A 16,999-nucleotide genomic window follows, 5' to 3' on the forward strand; every position below is an offset into this window, starting at 1 on the left:
ATCATCATTTTATTGTATTATTGATGATGTATCTGACGAACTTCAACTAGAATTAATAGATTTTCAGTGTGATTCTCTGCTAAAAGAAAAATTCGACAGTTGCAGTCTTACAGAATTTGTTTTGAAGGACAAATATAAAAACATTCACAACCTAGCTGCACGGGTTCTGTCCATGTTCGGAAGCACATATTCATGCAAACAATTATTTTCAAAAATGAACCAAGTGAAATCTCATTCAAAGGAACAAGTTAAGTGATGCCCATTTGGTTTTTAGTTTTGAAAGTTGCATGTTCCAAGGATATTGATCCTAATATTGATAACTTGGTGTCAGATAAGAGTGCCCAAGCTTCTAGTCGGAAAAGGTAACATGTTGTGTACTGTACTCAGTGTTTAAAATATCAATGCTTTACCTATCATATTTGTAATTTTTGAATTAACTGTTATAATCTTTTGTTAATTCAAAGGAAAAGGAAAGATGTTAAAGGAAAGCTTTATAAACTATAAAGAGTTTTACCTCATGCAAAATTGTCATTTCTTTAATAAGACATTGACTATTTTTTCTGCGGCCCTCCAAATACCTACAAATTCAAAATGTGGCCCTGCAAAGGGTTTGAGTTTGAGACCAATGCTCTACATCCATGTTAGATTCCGCCACTTATCTTTGCATGTTTGTATTCAGACAACAGAAAAGACCATCTTACAGACTCTACACCCATGGTGAAATGCTGAAGCAGTATGGAAAGACAGTTTCAACATGGAGCGATGGTGGTTAAGCATGTTGAAAGGATAACCCAGTAAATCATTTAGGGACCATTTGGTTTTGTATTGTCTAAAAACATGGTAAATAATCTAACTTGACAGGCTCTACATCCTAATTAGATTTCTCCACTAGTCTCTGTGTGAACGAGTCCAGACCATTCATATATCGGTAAACAAGAGATGAGCAGTGCAGACAAAACAATGACCCTTTGATAATGCTCAATGTAGTAAGAGTTGGAGCAGGAGAGTCGATGTCTTTTGGATATAGACCGACTCTTGAAGAACAGCTGTTCACTTTGAAGCAGGAGATCGACGTGATAAGGTATCTTGGTGCTGTGGTTCAAAGTAGTGGATTGATGCCTCAATGGAAAACGTTGAGATGAGTTAGAACATCTATGCAAAGATCAATGTTTGGAGGTAGAACGTCGTCGAGAAGGAAAGCGACGAAGCCTCGCCTCATAGAAGATCCATGAAAGTAGCTTGATGCTCCAATGGATAGCTGAAAACAGTTCCTTGGGACCTCATAGTGGTATGCATAGGTTGGGCCCGTACTCAGGGAGTCGCTTTGTTTTGTTTGCCTAACTCCCCACGGAAGAACTCAAGTTTCTCCCTGAAAGCATGCACTGGTACCGATGGCTCAACAGCCAGTACCATCGGTGCAGAAGGCTATCTCGGAAAGCAATGTTACTTACCGTAACAGTTGTTATCCAGGGACAGCAGGCAGCTATTCTCACTAATGGGTGACGTGATCCAACGGAGCCCCGATGTGGACGCCTCACAAGAAGTCTTGCTTGAAGAAACTCGAAGTTTCGAGTCGCCCGCACCGCGCGAGTGCCTTCCCGCCCAGTGTAGACCGTGTCTCCTCAGTTCAGATAGCTAGCAGAGAAGCCAACCCAGGGGAGGTGGGTGGGACGTGAGAATAGCTGCCTGCTGTCCCTGGATAACAACTGTTACGGTAAGTAACATTGCTTTATCCCAGGACAAGCAGGCAGGTATTCTCACTAATGGGTGACCTCCAAGCTAACCCTAATGGGATGGTGGGAGAGTTGGCAACTTAGGAGAATAAATTTTGCAATACTGTTTGGCCAAACTGTCCATCCCGTCTGGAGAATGTATCCAGGCAATAATGAGAAGTGAAGGTATGAACCGAGGACCAAGTGGCAGCCTTACAAATTTCCTCAATAGGTGTAGATCTGAGGAAAGCCACAGAAGCTGCCATTGCTCTGACCTTATGGGCTGTGACTTTACTGTGAAGGGGTAATCCAGCCTGGGCATAGCAGAAAGAGATACAAGCCGCCATTCAGTTGGAGATGGTGCGCTTAGAGATAGGACGTCCCAACTTGTTTGGATCAAAGGAGATGAAAAGTTGAGGAGCAGTTCTGTGTGGATTGGTGCGTTCCAGGTAGAAAGCCAAAGCACGCTTACAGTCCAGAGTATGAAGAGCTGATTCTCCAGGGTGAGAATTAGGCTTTGGAAAAAACACTGGAAGAACAATGGATTGGTTGAGATGAAATTCCAAAACAACCTTAGGAAGGAATTTGGGATGAGTGCGAAGCACCACCTTGTCATGAGGAACACTGTAAAAGGTGGATCAGCTACCAAGACTTGGAGCTCACTGACTCGTCTAGCAGAAGTGAGACCAATGAGAAAGACGACTTTCCAAGTGAGATACTTCAGATGAGCCTTGTGAAGAGGTTCAAAGGGAGGTTTCATAAGTTGAGAAAGAACAACATTGAGGTCCCAAACCACTGGAGGCGATTTGAGAGGAGGATTGACATGGAAAAGTCCTTTCATGAATCTGGAAACCACAGCATGAGCAGAGAGAGGTTTCCCTTGAAGCAGCTGATGGAAAGCAGCAATCGCACTAAGATGGACTCGTATCGATGTAGATTTGAGGCCAGAATGAGAAAGGTGCAAAAGATAGTCTAAAATTGAAGACAAGGAGGAATGTTGCGGCTCATGATTATGAGAGAAACACCAAGTAGAGAATCTGGTCCACTTTTGGTGGTAGCACTGTTGAGTGGCAGGCTTCTGTGAAGCTTCCAAGACGTCTCGCACAGGTTGGGAAAACTGGAGAGGAATTATGTTGAGAGGAACCAAGCTGTCAGGTGTAGGGACTGCAGGTCGGGATGAAGCAGAGATCCCTGATGCTGTGTAAGTAGCGAAGAAAAAACTGGTAGAGAATACGGCTCCCTGGTGCTGAGTTGAAGGAGAAGGGAGTACCAGGGTTGCCTGGGACACCGTGGAACAATCAGAATCATGGTGGCCCGGTCTGACTTCAGTTTGACTAGAGTCTTCTGAATGAGAGGGAATGGAGGAAACGCATATAGGAAGAGATTCGTCCAATCCAGAAGAAAAGCATCTGCCTCGAGGCGCTGAAGAGTGTAGATCCGAGAGCAAAACTGAGGCAGTTTGAAGTTGTGGGGGGCCGTGAAGAGGTCTATCTGAGGCGTTGCCCACTGATTGAAGATCTGATGAAGGGGCGTAGAGTGGAGTGTCCATTCGTGCGGTTGCAGAAGGCGACTCAAGTTGTCCGCTAAGGCATTGTCCGCCCCCTGAATGTAGACAGCTTTGAGGAAGGTGTTGTGGCGAATTGCCCAATCCCACACTTTCAGAGCTTCCTGGCAGAGGGAGGCCGATACCGTCCCTCCCTGTTTGTTGATATAGTATATGGCGACTTGGTTGTCTGTGCGAATGAGGACAACCTGGTCGTGAATCAGATGTTGAAAGGCATTGAGAGCATTGAAGATCGCCCTGAGTTCCAGGAGATTGATGTGGTACTGACGGTTCGTGCTGGTCCAGAGGGTGCAGAGGCCGTCTAAATGAGCCCCCCAAGCATAAGTCGATGAGTCGGTCGTGAGGACTTTCTGGTGACGGGGCGTGGTGAACAATAAACCTCTGGATAGATTGGAGGATAGCATCCACCAACGAAGAGACTGTTGCAGAGCAGGAGTGACCTGGATGTGTCGAGACAAAGGGTCGGACACCTGCGTCCACTGAGATGCCAGCGTCCACTGAGGAATCCCGAGGTGAAGTCTGGCAAAAGGAGTCACGTGAACTGTAGAGGCCATGTGGCCCAGAAGGGTCATCATGTGTCTCGCCGAGATGGACGGGCGAGAGGACACCGAGTGACAGAGGTGGAGGAGAGCTTCCGGCGTGGAGGAGGGAGGAACACTCTGAGTTGGGTAGTGTCCAGGACAGCTACGATGAAGGGGAGAGTCTGGGAAGGCTGCAGATGGGATTTTGGGAAGTTTATCTCAAATCCCAGATGCAGCAGCAACCAAATCATCTTCTGGGTCGCGAGGACAACTCCCTGAGATGTTGAATCCTTGATGAGCCAGTCGTCCAGGTAGGGGAACACCTGGAGGCCATGGTTCCTGAGTGTTGCGGCCACTACTACCAGGCACTTGGTGAAGACTCTGGGTGACGAGGCCAGGCCAAAGGGGAGCACTTGGTATTGAAGATGAAGATGTCCCACCCTGAATCTGAGGTATTGGCGGGAGGCCGGATGGATGGGAATGTGAGTGTAGGCCTCCTTGAGATCCAGAGAACATAACCAGTCGTTCTGCTCGATAAGGGGGTACAGGGATGCTAGAGTCAACATGCGAAATTTTTCTTTGACCAGAAATTTGTTGAGCACCCTGAGATCCAAAATGGGGCGCAGATCACCCATCTTCTTCGGAACAAGGAAGTACCGGAGTAGAAACCCTTGTTCTGTTGTGACAAAGGAACCAGCTCGACAGCCCTGAGCTGCAACAAGGCCTGGGCTTCCTGAAGAAGAAGGGCAGTCTGGGTCAAGTTGGAAGGATACTCTCTTGGAGGGTGTTCCGGAGGAACTTGATGGAACTGAAGAGAGTATCTCTCCTTGACGATGGAGAGGACCCATAGGTCGGTGGTGATAGTCGTCCATCGGTGGTAAAAGTGATGGAGACGACCCCCAATTGGTGGAGCAACTGAGAATGGCAGAGCGACATATGTTATGCCCTCTATGAGACAGTCAAAAGGGCTGAGGAGCCTTAGGGACCGTTGATGGTTGAGGCTTCTGATGCTGCTTTTGGGAATGCTGCCTCTTCACAGGCTGGCGGATGGGTGGAGCCTGTTTTGGAGGGTAGCGCCGCTGGTAAATCAACAGTGGGCGTGATGGACGAGGAGGAGCAGGCTTGGGCTTCAGACGCAGGATGGACTGAAAAGACTTTTCGTGGTCCGAGAGCTTTTTGGTTGCCGCCTCGATGAACTCGTCGAAGAGGTCGGTACCAGCGCATGGCACATTGGCTAGCCTGTCCTGGAGATTGGGGTCCATGTCGATGGTCCTGAGCCACGCCAGCCGGCGCATGGCCACCGAGCATATTGTGGCCCGAGCCGAGAGCTCAAAGGCATCGTAGGAGGACTGCATCAATTGTAGTCGGAGTTGGGGCAGTGAGGCCAGAACCTCCTGGTACTCGAACTGTGCCCTGGGGTCCAGATAGGGCATGAACTTCTGGAGTACAGACAGGAAGAATTCAAAATATGTGATGAAATGGAAGTTATAATTCAGAACTCTGGAAGTCATCATGGAGTTCTGATAAATTCTCTTGCCAAATCGGTCCATGGTCTTGCCCTCCCTACCAGGTGGAATGGTGGCGTAGACCTGGGAGGGGTGAGACCGCTTCAGTGAGGACTCCACCAAAAGGGATTGATGGGAGAGTTGGGAGCCATCAAACCCTTTGTGGTGAACCGTGCGGTACCTGGCATCCAATTTTCCCGGCACGGCGGGGATGGAATAAGGTGTTTCAAGGCACCACACAAAGGTCTGGTCCAGCAACTTGTGTAAGGGAAGCTTGAGGGATTCAGCCGGAAGTTGAGGAAGGTATTCCTTCGAAAATTTAGACCCTGTGTCCAGGTGTATGTCTAAATCAGCTGCCATCTGCCGGAGGAACGAGGAGAAGGACAGCTGGTCAGCCAATGCAGAGCCTCGAGAAGGACTCGAGGATGTCGAGGCCTCTGGATCCAATGAGGACGGGGATTGTGGTGGTGATAAAGACCCCAGTGTGTCCTCAAGCTCCGGCATCGGAGGGGGGTGAAGTAGCCGGTGGTGAATACTCGAGAAAAGGCTGCTTCCGATGAGGCGAGGCGAGGCGTGCCTGGAAGAGTGCCTCGATGAATGTCTCAAATGATGATGCGAACTGTGCTTGGAAACTGGCCTCGATAGACGAGGCGAGTGGGTCTTCGCTGAGGCCCCCAGATAGTGGATGGGGCTGGAAGCGGTTGATTGAAGCAGAGGTGGTTGGCTGGGCTCGCCCCGAGGGACTCGTAGAGGCTCGAGCCCTTGTATCGGATGAATCGGCTCCAATGGAGGCATTCGCAAAAACTCTGCTTCTTGCATCGAGTGGATCGGTTCCACTGGAGGCACTCGCAAAGACTCTGCTCCTTGCATCGAGTGAATCTGTTCCAAAGGAGGCATGGGCAAAGACTCTGCTCCTTGCGATGCATGCATCGATGCCAGACCAGACACTCGCAGAGACTCTGCTCCCTGTTGAGAGTGTGTGTATCGCTGAGGCACCGGAGGCAGCTCGACCTCGCAGGAGGCCTCCATGTGCCCAGGCTGGATTTGGGAGAGAAGCTTAGGCCCCATGGTAGTGAAGAGCTCAATGAATTGCTTCTCCAGTAAGGTCTGGAACGAGGCCGGCAAGGATGGATCCGCATCAGCAATGGGACCACTTGCACGGGCCTCGCGCTCCTTAGAGGTAGTGTGTGAGTGCATGGGCTTGGAAGCCTTGGGCACTTTTAGCACTACCGGTGGAATGGGCTGCTGTGCTACCTGACCTGAAGAGACCGAGGAAGGCATCACAGCGGGCACTGGAGTCTGAGCTGGCACGAACGAGGCGGGCTTGAGGAGACTCGAGGCCGCAGAAGTGGGAGACTAGGGTGTGGATGATGTCGAAGGCGAGGGTCCTTTCGATGAGGATAGCTCCGCCGAGGACTCCATGAACAGCGACTCCCACAAGACGCAACGACGCTTGAAAGCACGTGTGGAGCAAGGCCGGCACGATTTCGGAAGGTGTTGAGGCCCTAGACACTGAAGACAGCGTCGATCAGGGTCCATTAGCGAAATCGCGCGCTGGCACTTGGCACACTTTTTAAAACTGGTGATAGGCCGGGACATAGGCCGGAAAAGCTCCGTTGCAAGATCGAAGCCGTGGGGCTGCGGCCACATGGCCTGCCCGGTCGAATGGATGGAAGAAATTTTTTTTTAAAAAAAAAACAATAAAGAACGACGAAAATCAGCGATTAAGAGAAAAAGAACCCAAAACCGCGGACTATAGAAGGCACAAGTGAAAAAACTTCACGCAGAGAGTCGAAGACAGACTTCTCAGCTCCGTGGAAAAGTAAGAACTAAGGAGACACGCCCTGCACTGGGCGGGAAGGCACTCGTGCATGCGCAGTGCGGGCGACTCGAAACTTCGAGTTTCTTCAAGCAAGACTGCTTGTGAGGCGTCCGCATCGGGGCTCCGTTGGATCACGTCACCCATTAGTGAGAATATCTGCCTGCTTGTCCTGGGATAATGGATGAAACATCGAGTTACTCCCTGAAAGCATGCGGTGAGACCCGGAAACATGCAATAAGCACAATGCCAGATGCAGAAACCCTGACAGAAACAATGCTCAATGTTGGGCAGAAGCTTGATAAGGGAGGAGCACAGTTGGCCCTGATCCTAGAAAAAAATGCCACAAAGCCATGTAGCCTGCACTTGCCTACTGTGGACAAAACCTGGGGAAAGCCACTCAAGCCCACTGCGGACCAACCTGGGGTGAGTGAGCTCCCAAGGGGGAATCCCTGAGCTAGGCAGGCTTGTGCCTCTGAGCTACAAACTTACGCCTAAAGCAGGGGTGTCCAACCTTTTGGCTTCCCTGGGCCACATTGGCCAAAAAAAGTGTTTCTGGGGCCGCACAAATGCGCAAACGCTGCAGCAAGACAGAGGAGGGAGTTGGCAAGATGGTAAACACCCGGGGGCAGCAGAGGACAACACTGCATCTCCCTCGACCGGGGCTGCACAAAATACTTCACGGGGCCACAGGTTGGACAACCATGGCCTAAAGTCTGTGTCTTCTTGCAACCAGACATATCTTGGGTGTGCTGAGAACCTATGCAGCACTAAAAGCCTTGTCCGGAGAAAAAAGAAAAATGAGAAGAGAAAAGGCTCCTACTACATCCTCACTGTAGGAAATTTAGACTGAGGAGTTCAGGCACAGCCACGAGTGTAAGGGGGAGGAGCCAAGAGATGCAAATTTGGGTTCTTACAGATCCTCGCCGGTTGGGTAGGATAATTAACCACTAGTCAAGACTGATAGTCATGCTATACAGAAATGGTGCAATTATTTAGAAAGACTAATCAAGTGAAACCAAGTATGAAAATACATCAAATCAGATGTCCTATCAATAAAGTTTAAAGGATAGTTTTACAGTTTAACCACAGTGTGTTTCATGACAGTTATTAGTTGGAAGTACACATAGAAATTATTAAGAAACCTATATGATTCAGTCTGGTTCAGGTTTATTGAATTTGCTTAACTGCTTAGGGACACCAAGTCCATTCAAGCAGATTATAAACAACTAAAATAAAAAGTAGTGAAAGGAACACCATAATTTAAACAAAAGATTACAATAAAGAAACATGTCTCCATGCATCCTCTGTAACTGGGAGAGAAAAGGAGAGGCAAATTGAAAGAAGCAATTTCCTAACTGCTATGTTTCACTCTATCAAACAGCTTTGTGTCATTTTGGGGGGGCTCTTTCTTTGGAAACCTCCCCCACATGGCCTATTTTCAAACCGAGTGTATCTTTCATTGGCTTTCCCTACATGCCAAATTTGGTCCCATTTCATTAAACTTTGAACAGTTATTTTGCCCCCTCCCCCACACACAAATAGACTTTCTCTACCCTATTGAGTTGGAAAGAATAAAAGTGGCACTGTAAGTGAAAATCAGAAATAAAATGAAATCTGACTACGGTATTTACCAGCAATTGAAATGATTAAGCAAGGAACATTAGAAAGACACAAAGCAGCATATTATAGCAAATTATTAAGAGAATATCTATATTTGATGTATATTTCAGGTGTGTCTAGAGATGCCCAACACTTATACAATTTCACTTACCCAACAAATTGCAGGAATCTTCAAAACAGAAAGCACTGAGAGGTAGCAACTAATGCTATTCCACTGCATTAGAAAAGTAATTTAAATTAAAAAGCTTAAATTATGCAGGTTTCCACATAGCTTCCTAGTTCATGACTATTTCAATTTCAATTGCTAATGCTTCTTTTACATTAGAAGTGTAATTTTTTTTTTAACAGGGCACCAAGCTGCAATAGTGATTTCCATGTGGCAAATGCAACACAAACCATTCAATTTATTTGGGCTGTGTCGCATTTGCAGTGCCTTGCTACTACAGCTTTGTAAAAGGGGCCTCAAGTTAGGGAATGAAGGTGTCTATTTTATAATAAGACAGTCACCTATTTATAAAATACTAAGATAGTCACTTTTATAAAATACTAGCCCAAATCCTGCAGAATCATACTTAGATTTTTGAAGGTACATATATTACATCTTCTCAAGAGCAGGGAGTAAATATTTTTGCATATTTTACATGTTTACTTTATAATACGAGTGGCTACTGAAAAGTTCTTAGCCCAACCACCAAAGTTAGAGCAGTCTCCATCGAGGGCTTCATCAAATGATTTTGCACTTTTTTCATTCCTTTGGAAAAATATGGAACGAAAAAAGTGGAAAACTGCTGGACTAAGTGTATAGCCTAGTCTTCAACGGAGACTGCCCCGATTGTTGATTGGACTGAGAACTTTTCAGTGGCCTCTCGTATATGCTAGTAAAATCATGACTCTGCCCATCCTCTGCCCTATCTCCTCCCGAGCACACCTACTATACAAGCATGTGCCAGTCCACAATGTGCTTAATATTAGGCTCGTAATTACTTAAGAGGCCCTTTTAGAAACACAGACATAGAAATAGACGGCAGATAAGGGCCAGGGCCCATCAAGTCTGCCCACTCCAGTGACCCTCCCTATCTATCTTTGTGGATAGATCCCATATGTCAATCCCATCTGGCCTTAAAATCCGGCACACTGCTGGCCTCAATAACCTGAAGTGGAAGACTATTCCAGCGAATAGAAACATAGAAATAGACGGCAGATAAGAAAGAAAAAGTTTATTAAAGTACCTCCTCTATGTCCAATCCAGGCAACTTGGTTACTTACACTTTGATAGCTTTCTCAGTGTTTCTGTTGCAGTAATCCAGTTTGAGGGATACCTCTATCTTTTTGTGAACTGCTTCCTTGTGATCTTCCTTCATAATTTCACTAGAAAGTTAACCATATGAACTAATCTTAAAGGTTTACTCCTCATTTTAGTTAAATTTAATATACACAGCATTACCAAGTTTAAGTGAACTCTCATGCAACAACAAAGGAACAAAAAGTCATTCTACTAGTAGCACAGGTTAGTTTTTCTGTACTGTGTTTTATATGCTTAAGCTATCATTGAAATTGCTTGGATACTTTAATAGGATCATTACCTTGTAAAAATAATGTCATCCCAGGAACAAAAATCATACTTTGATTATTTGTCACTTGCAATATAAATAAATATTCTACTTTGCTAACACAGAGTCTGGTTTATTGCTCGTCAGTAACTCTTTTGGCACAAGGGTTTGAATTTGGATTGTTTTTGGGGAATACAGATAAATATAAATAAAGGGATATCCATAATATACAGAATTTAATTCAATGTCCTGTTAGAGTAACCAAGTTTCCAAGTATATTAAAATCTTATTATCCCATGCCATGGATAATCCTTCTGGGTAGCTTACAATCTAAAATTCAGTAATATAAATAATAAAACAATATCACTTTCATATACACATAAAATGTAAGATAAATAGAACTACAACATTTTATAGAAAAGGAGGAAGATGTAAACACAATCTGGTAATCTTATGTTTTGCAAAACTCTACCAACATAGCTAGATCCATCCTTTTGCTTATCTTTAATATTAACATTATACCTGCACCTGGTGATCATTGCAATGAGCTCCCTGGCCTTAACGGAAGGCATCCATCATCAGGATCACTCACATGAAGATGTGAAGTGGCATTCCCTGGGATAGAGACTGTGGCTCCAGTCACTAGTTCAGACTGCGATGCGCTTCTGTTGTCCAAGGTAGGAGCATCTGCAACACATCTGTTTGCAGAGACCAGTGGTATAAGAGTGTATAATGGAGAGGGTATAAATGTACCCTCACCCAGGGGGCCACGTCTATAGTTGTCACCAGTACATACAAGTAATGCCAAGCTGTCAGTGATGGCCCGTCCCAAAACTCCATGATCTGAAGTGTGAGCTTCACTCTGTGAGCTTCCAGGAGAAAAACTTTGTTGTCCTTTGTGTTGAAAAGGACTCCCAGATACTCCAGGAACTGTGTCGGCTCAAGTGGCTTTGCCGGAAGTTGATGACGCAGCCTAGGTTCTGCAGAAGCTGGACCACGTGCTCCACTGCTGTCCTTCCTTTGGATTCGGATGGAGCTGTATCAACCAATTGACCTGGACGCACTTGTAAACCCTCCTTGCAGAGGTTCACTGCTACTATGATGATCACTTTGGTGAAGGCGTGTGGCAATGTGGCCAGCTCAAACAGAAGGGCCGAGAGCTGGAAGTGCTGCTCCAGAATATGGAACCTCAAGAACTTCCTGTGATCCTGAATGATGGGGATATGCAGAGGCCTCTGTCAAATCCAGAGAGACAAGAAATTCCCTCAGCACCACAGAAGCAATAACCAACCTTACTATTTCCATGCAGAAGTGTAGTATCTTGAGGGCAGCACTGACCAAGTTCAGATCCAAAATTGGCCTCCAGTCTTCTGAGTCTCTTTTGATCACGATAAAGTATATGGAGTATCTGCCTAAGCCTCAGACTGCTTCTGGGATGGCTTCTACGGCTGCTAGATCTAGAAGCCTCTTTACTGTTGCTTGGACTCTGACCTTATTTTCTGGTTTTCCCCACTGGAGAATCCACAAAGAGGTCCAGAAGGGGACAAAAGAACTCGAGCTTGTACCCCCTCCTGAATAATTTCCAGTACCCAGCGGTCTGGAGAGATCCTTGCCCACACCTCCCAATAAGTCAACAACCTTTCTCCTAACCTCAGAGTGTCTCCTGACCTGGCATCATAACTGCTTCTTGGGGACCACTGAGGGGTGAGATCCTGATGATGGGGTGCTTGGCACCTCCAAATCTCTGTCTTGAGCCTTGAAATGGAACTCTGGACCAAAAGTTTTCCCAAATACTAGTGAAAGCAACTAGATCCATGAAAATTACCTTGACCTGACTCCTTAGGGGCCCTTAGCCTGCTGTCTGGTAATGACTTTAACTTATGATCCTGCACGCTGGCCATGAGATTATCAAGACTCTTACCAAACAGCAAGTGACCTTTAAAAGGCAATTTACTCAGAGTAGCCTTAGAGGAGGAGTCTCCTGCCTACCGTCTAATCCATAGCATTTTACGGGCAGAAACAGCATATACAGAGACCTTGAACAGTACCCTGAATGATCATATAGAACATCTGCCACATAATCCACTGCTGACATGAAGAACTGGAGATCTCTGTTGGCCTCCGCTTCCAGAGTGGCAAGCATGTGCAATGTACAACGCTGCTGTAGCCACCTTCCACCACAATGCCGCAGCCTCAAATTGCCTAAGGACAAAATCCAGCCTGCGATCCTGTGTATCTTTCAACCCCCCCCCCTTCGCTGGGGAGAGAGATATGCTTGATAACCTGCACCACCAAGGAATCCACCTTCAATGGAAAAAAACAGCTGATGAAAATCAGCATCCTTCGGGTAAAGTTTTGTCATGGCCTTGGCCACCCAAAAGGGCCCCTCCAGGAACCTCCCAATGGTCTGTCAACATCTTAGTAATGTCCAGTTGGGAGGGAAAGCATGTGGTTTGAGCCTTAGTGCTGCTCATAAGAGAGCAGAAGAGGACTGTGAAGGCTCTATCTTTAATTCCTGGAGAGACTCAGTAATTATATTTCCAAAAGTGTTGAAGGCTTAAACAGCCTGCGTACAGTTGGGTCCTCTCCAAGATTCAGGGCTGTGCCAGCTGGTTGGGATCCAAAACCCTAGGTGTGATGCCAAATTTACTGAGGATCCAGACTGAGAAAGTAAAGGCATAGATTCCAAATCCACTTTATCCCAGTCCTTCTGACTGAATCCTTGTATCTTGTGCAATAGCTCTATTGTAGGGAACCTGCACTCTTAGGGAAGGAACCTCTGATACTACCACCACCGCAACCACTAGATTCTGGAGCAAAACCCCAAGGATGCCCAGAGGGCCCTTGCCAGTGCCATTAATCCCCTTTCTGGGGATTAATGTCAGGTGCACGGCTGCACTTTGCCGGGGACACATTTTCACCATTTCTGGGCTCCAACCAGGATTTTTGACCTGGATTTCAAGCCATCTGGGACCCCATACCTCCAGAAGGAATAGGGGAGGATAAGCCAGTGGCTTGCGGAATGTGAGACACAGATGGGCCTCAGCCAGCCTGCCATCACAAATCTGGCACAAATCCTGGGTATCCTGTCCTGAGGAGCCTATCTAAGGTGATTTTGAGCCAAATTGAGGTGTTTTGAGATAGATAATAATAATAATAATAAATTTATTTTTATATACCGCCATACCAGAGAATTCTAAGCGGTTCACAACAATTGGATAAGATACAAGCAGTACAAGTTATATAAAAACAGCAATTAAAAGCCACTAAAAAAAGAAATATATAAATTATAAAATGCAATATAAAAGAATGCGGAGAATTTTACATAGCAAAATAAAGATATAAAAAAGTATTAAGGCCCCAGCCTATTAAATGATTGAGTTTTTATGTTTTCTAAAATCCAGATAAGAAGAGGCTTCTAACACACACCAGGCAAGCCAAATATTTAGGGGTGATGTGTTCCCATTTCTTTAGGCCATAAATAAGGCGGACACCTGTGTTCTGGACCACCCTTAATTTTCTAATAGTTTTCTTTGGAGCGCCTACATATATAATATTGCAGTAGTCAAGAATACTCAGAAAGAGTATTGAACTAGTAGGCGGAAGGAAACTTCATCAGAATATTTTTTTATAGTACGGAGTTTCCAGAGCACTGCAAAGCTACAGTTCAATCTTTTTATTTGTATTACTGTTCAAATAAACAAGAAAAACAGAACAATCAAATACAATATCAAAAACAAACATTCTCACTTTCATGAATCAACAAAGGATATCAGCAGTAAAACAAAATAGCAAGTCCCGCAGGTTAGCCAGGTGAAGACAATACCTTAAAGAAATAGAACGAGGAATAATGAGAAATGTAAAGGTTACAAAGAAATAATACAAAATCCTATGTTCCCTTTGACTCACAATAATTTTGGATTCTGGACCATACTTTATCATAACCAGATAACGAGTTCATTTTTTCAGCAATATATTTTTCATATTTAGAAAATAGATAAACAGTATTCTACCAAGAATTATAGTGAATTGCTGAAAAATCTTTCCAACAAAATAGAATAACTTTCAATGCAATTAAAAGTAAACATTTCAATAACTTTGCTTCATATTTATCCAAAGGTGATGTAAGAGCATGCTCTCCATAAATCAATACGGCATACGATAAGTTGTCATTAATGGGCAAAAACTGACAAATTGTGCGCCATATCTCTGACCAGTATATTTGTAATTGAGAGTATGAAAAAAATCATATGATCTAATGTACCAATTTGCTGTTGGCAAGACCAACATTTATTAGAATCCGTTGTACTAATTTTGGACAGTTTATGTGGCATTGGACAGTTTATGTGGTTTTGTGATAAAGAAAAAGTACCAATTGTTGGAAGGCAGACGATTTTAAGGCCTTAAACGATGATAGCCAGTTATTTGACCAGATCTTTTCATCCAACCTCTCTACGGTTATCATGAGACCACACATCATACAATGCTATTGGAGGGGTGAATTTCTTCCGTTTCAGAAGCTTGTACCATGTAGAAGCTTCACCACAAGTCGAATGAATGACTGTACACCACTGTAATATGGTAGGGGGACCATCTCCTAATGGAGTTTGCTTTAGGTAAGCAGTTACGCAATGTCTCATTTGAAGCCATTTGTAATGCTGTGAAGAGTCTAGATTATAAATGGATGTCAACTTGGAAAAGTCCATAAATGTACTGTTTAATAATAATTGAGAAATAGACCAAATGCTTCTTTTTCTCCAAGATTTCCACTCCATGTATTGTCCTTGTATTTTTAGCTTCGGGTTAAGCCAAAGTGACATCAGTAAAGTAGTATTCCACTGAACTTCAGTAATGTTGTCCATTTCAAACAAAGCAATTTTGGTAGAAGATAGTACAAGGTTCCGTTTGACCGCCTCATCTGAAGATGTAAAAGGTGAAAACTTCAGGCAATGTGTATCATAAACTTTTTGTTCGAGCCGCAGCCAAGTAGGAATGTCTAAAGGGCTTGAATCAATTAGCCAATGTGACCCCTGCCTACAGAGGAATGCCAGATGGTAATCATATATACTGGGGAAATTAACCCCCCCTCTGTCCTTAGTATATTTAACTTTTGATGAGAAAAAAAAGTCAAATTTCACCAGAAAATAACAAGCTTTTATTAATCATGACAGGGGTTGCCATTCAACATATAACCAACAATTGGAAAAACTATAATAACCTAAATTATACATTTTGGTGGAACACAATATGTCATATATTCAAAATGGAAAGAGTAATAGCAATACAAAGAGGGACATATATTAAATTTATAAAAATATGGGGACCATTGACAAAATATTGTAATGAATAAATACTATGAGTTTTCTTCTTCTTTTCTTCTTTTAAATATCTTTATTATGACACACATAGAGGGGGGGGTAATGAAAATGATTTCTACATAATATGTTATAGTATATTATACAATATGTAATGTATGAATTGAAAAGTAATAGAAGGGTGGGGGGAGGGAGAGGGGATAAAAAATATATTTAGAACATAATGTATTAGATATAAAAGTGTTATTGTATATTCATCAATTGTATTTTAATATGTTGTACACTTTCTGTAAAATTTAAAAATAAAAAATAATATATAAAAAAAAAAAAAAGTATATTTAACTTTTTGAGTGCTATATGAGGGGCTTTGTTATTCCATAGATAGTGAACCATCAAAGTTTCAATTTTATGATATGTTGACGCTGGCAGTAAAAATGGAATCATCGAAAGAACATAAGTTATTTTTGGTACCAGTACCATCTTCAGTGAAACCAGTCTCCCCCAGCACGAAAGTTTGAGGGGGGGACCAACGTGCAGTAATGGATTTGATGAGCTGTAGTATATATTCAATATTGAAATCCCTAGTCTCTTCCATTGACGTTCCAAAATATACTCCCAGATATTTCAATTTAGTCGCCGTATATTTTAAGTTCAATTTAGAAATAACATCCCCACAAGGTAGGTTATTGATGGGCATAACCTCCGTTTTTATGACATTAAGCTTGTACCCCGATACTGCTGCATAGAGCACTGCAAAGCTTTTCTTAAACACTAAATCAGAATGCTTTTCTAGGGTGAGATGTTTATCTAAAGTTACTCCTAGTATATTTAGAGATTGTTCAATATTATAATTCATCCCATTTACATGTATCATGGTTGCATTTATTTTATCATTAGGGGCTGCTAGAAAAAAATTGGTCTTTTCTTTATTTAATTTTAGTCTATAAGCAGACATCCAGAGTTCCACCTGATTTTAAATGATTGATAGAGAATTTATAAGCTCAGATGTGAGGGAGCTTAATGGGATAACAATAGTGATGTCATCTGCATAAATAAAGAATTTAAGCTTTAAACTCTGCAAAAGGTTACCCAATGAAACAAGATAGATGTTAAACAGGGTAGGGGACAAAGGGGAGCCCCGAGGTACTCCACACGGATTGGCCCAACCATAAGAAAGCTTATCATCCTTTTAACACCTTGTAAGATCTTTTTCCCAGGAATCCTCGGAACCAGTTCAGGACAATGCCTGAGATTCCAATGGATTCTAAACAGTACAAAAGGATAGAATGATCCACCAGATCAAATGCACTGCTTAGGTCAAGTTGCAGAATCATAGCACTTGAACCTAAGCTAAAAAGTGAATGCAAGTGATCAATCAGTGAAGCTATGA

At 43.8% G+C, this 16,999-nt stretch overlaps 1 protein-coding gene across 2 annotated transcripts in view; it reads right to left on the reverse strand.

The window, feature by feature from the left end:
- TBK1 (TANK binding kinase 1) overlaps positions 1–16,999 on the reverse strand; it is a 330,489-nt gene that overhangs the window by 102,254 nt on the left and 211,236 nt on the right. For both annotated transcript variants that reach the window (XM_033958608.1, XM_033958609.1), the window contains one exon: positions 10,011–10,112. In XM_033958608.1, coding sequence (XP_033814499.1) covers positions 10,011–10,112 — 102 coding nt within the window. The remainder of the gene's footprint in view (positions 1–10,010; positions 10,113–16,999) is intronic.

The sequence above is a fragment of the Geotrypetes seraphini genome, chromosome 9, assembly GCF_902459505.1.
Source record: "Geotrypetes seraphini chromosome 9, aGeoSer1.1, whole genome shotgun sequence".
Taxonomy (NCBI): domain Eukaryota; kingdom Metazoa; phylum Chordata; class Amphibia; order Gymnophiona; family Dermophiidae; genus Geotrypetes; species Geotrypetes seraphini.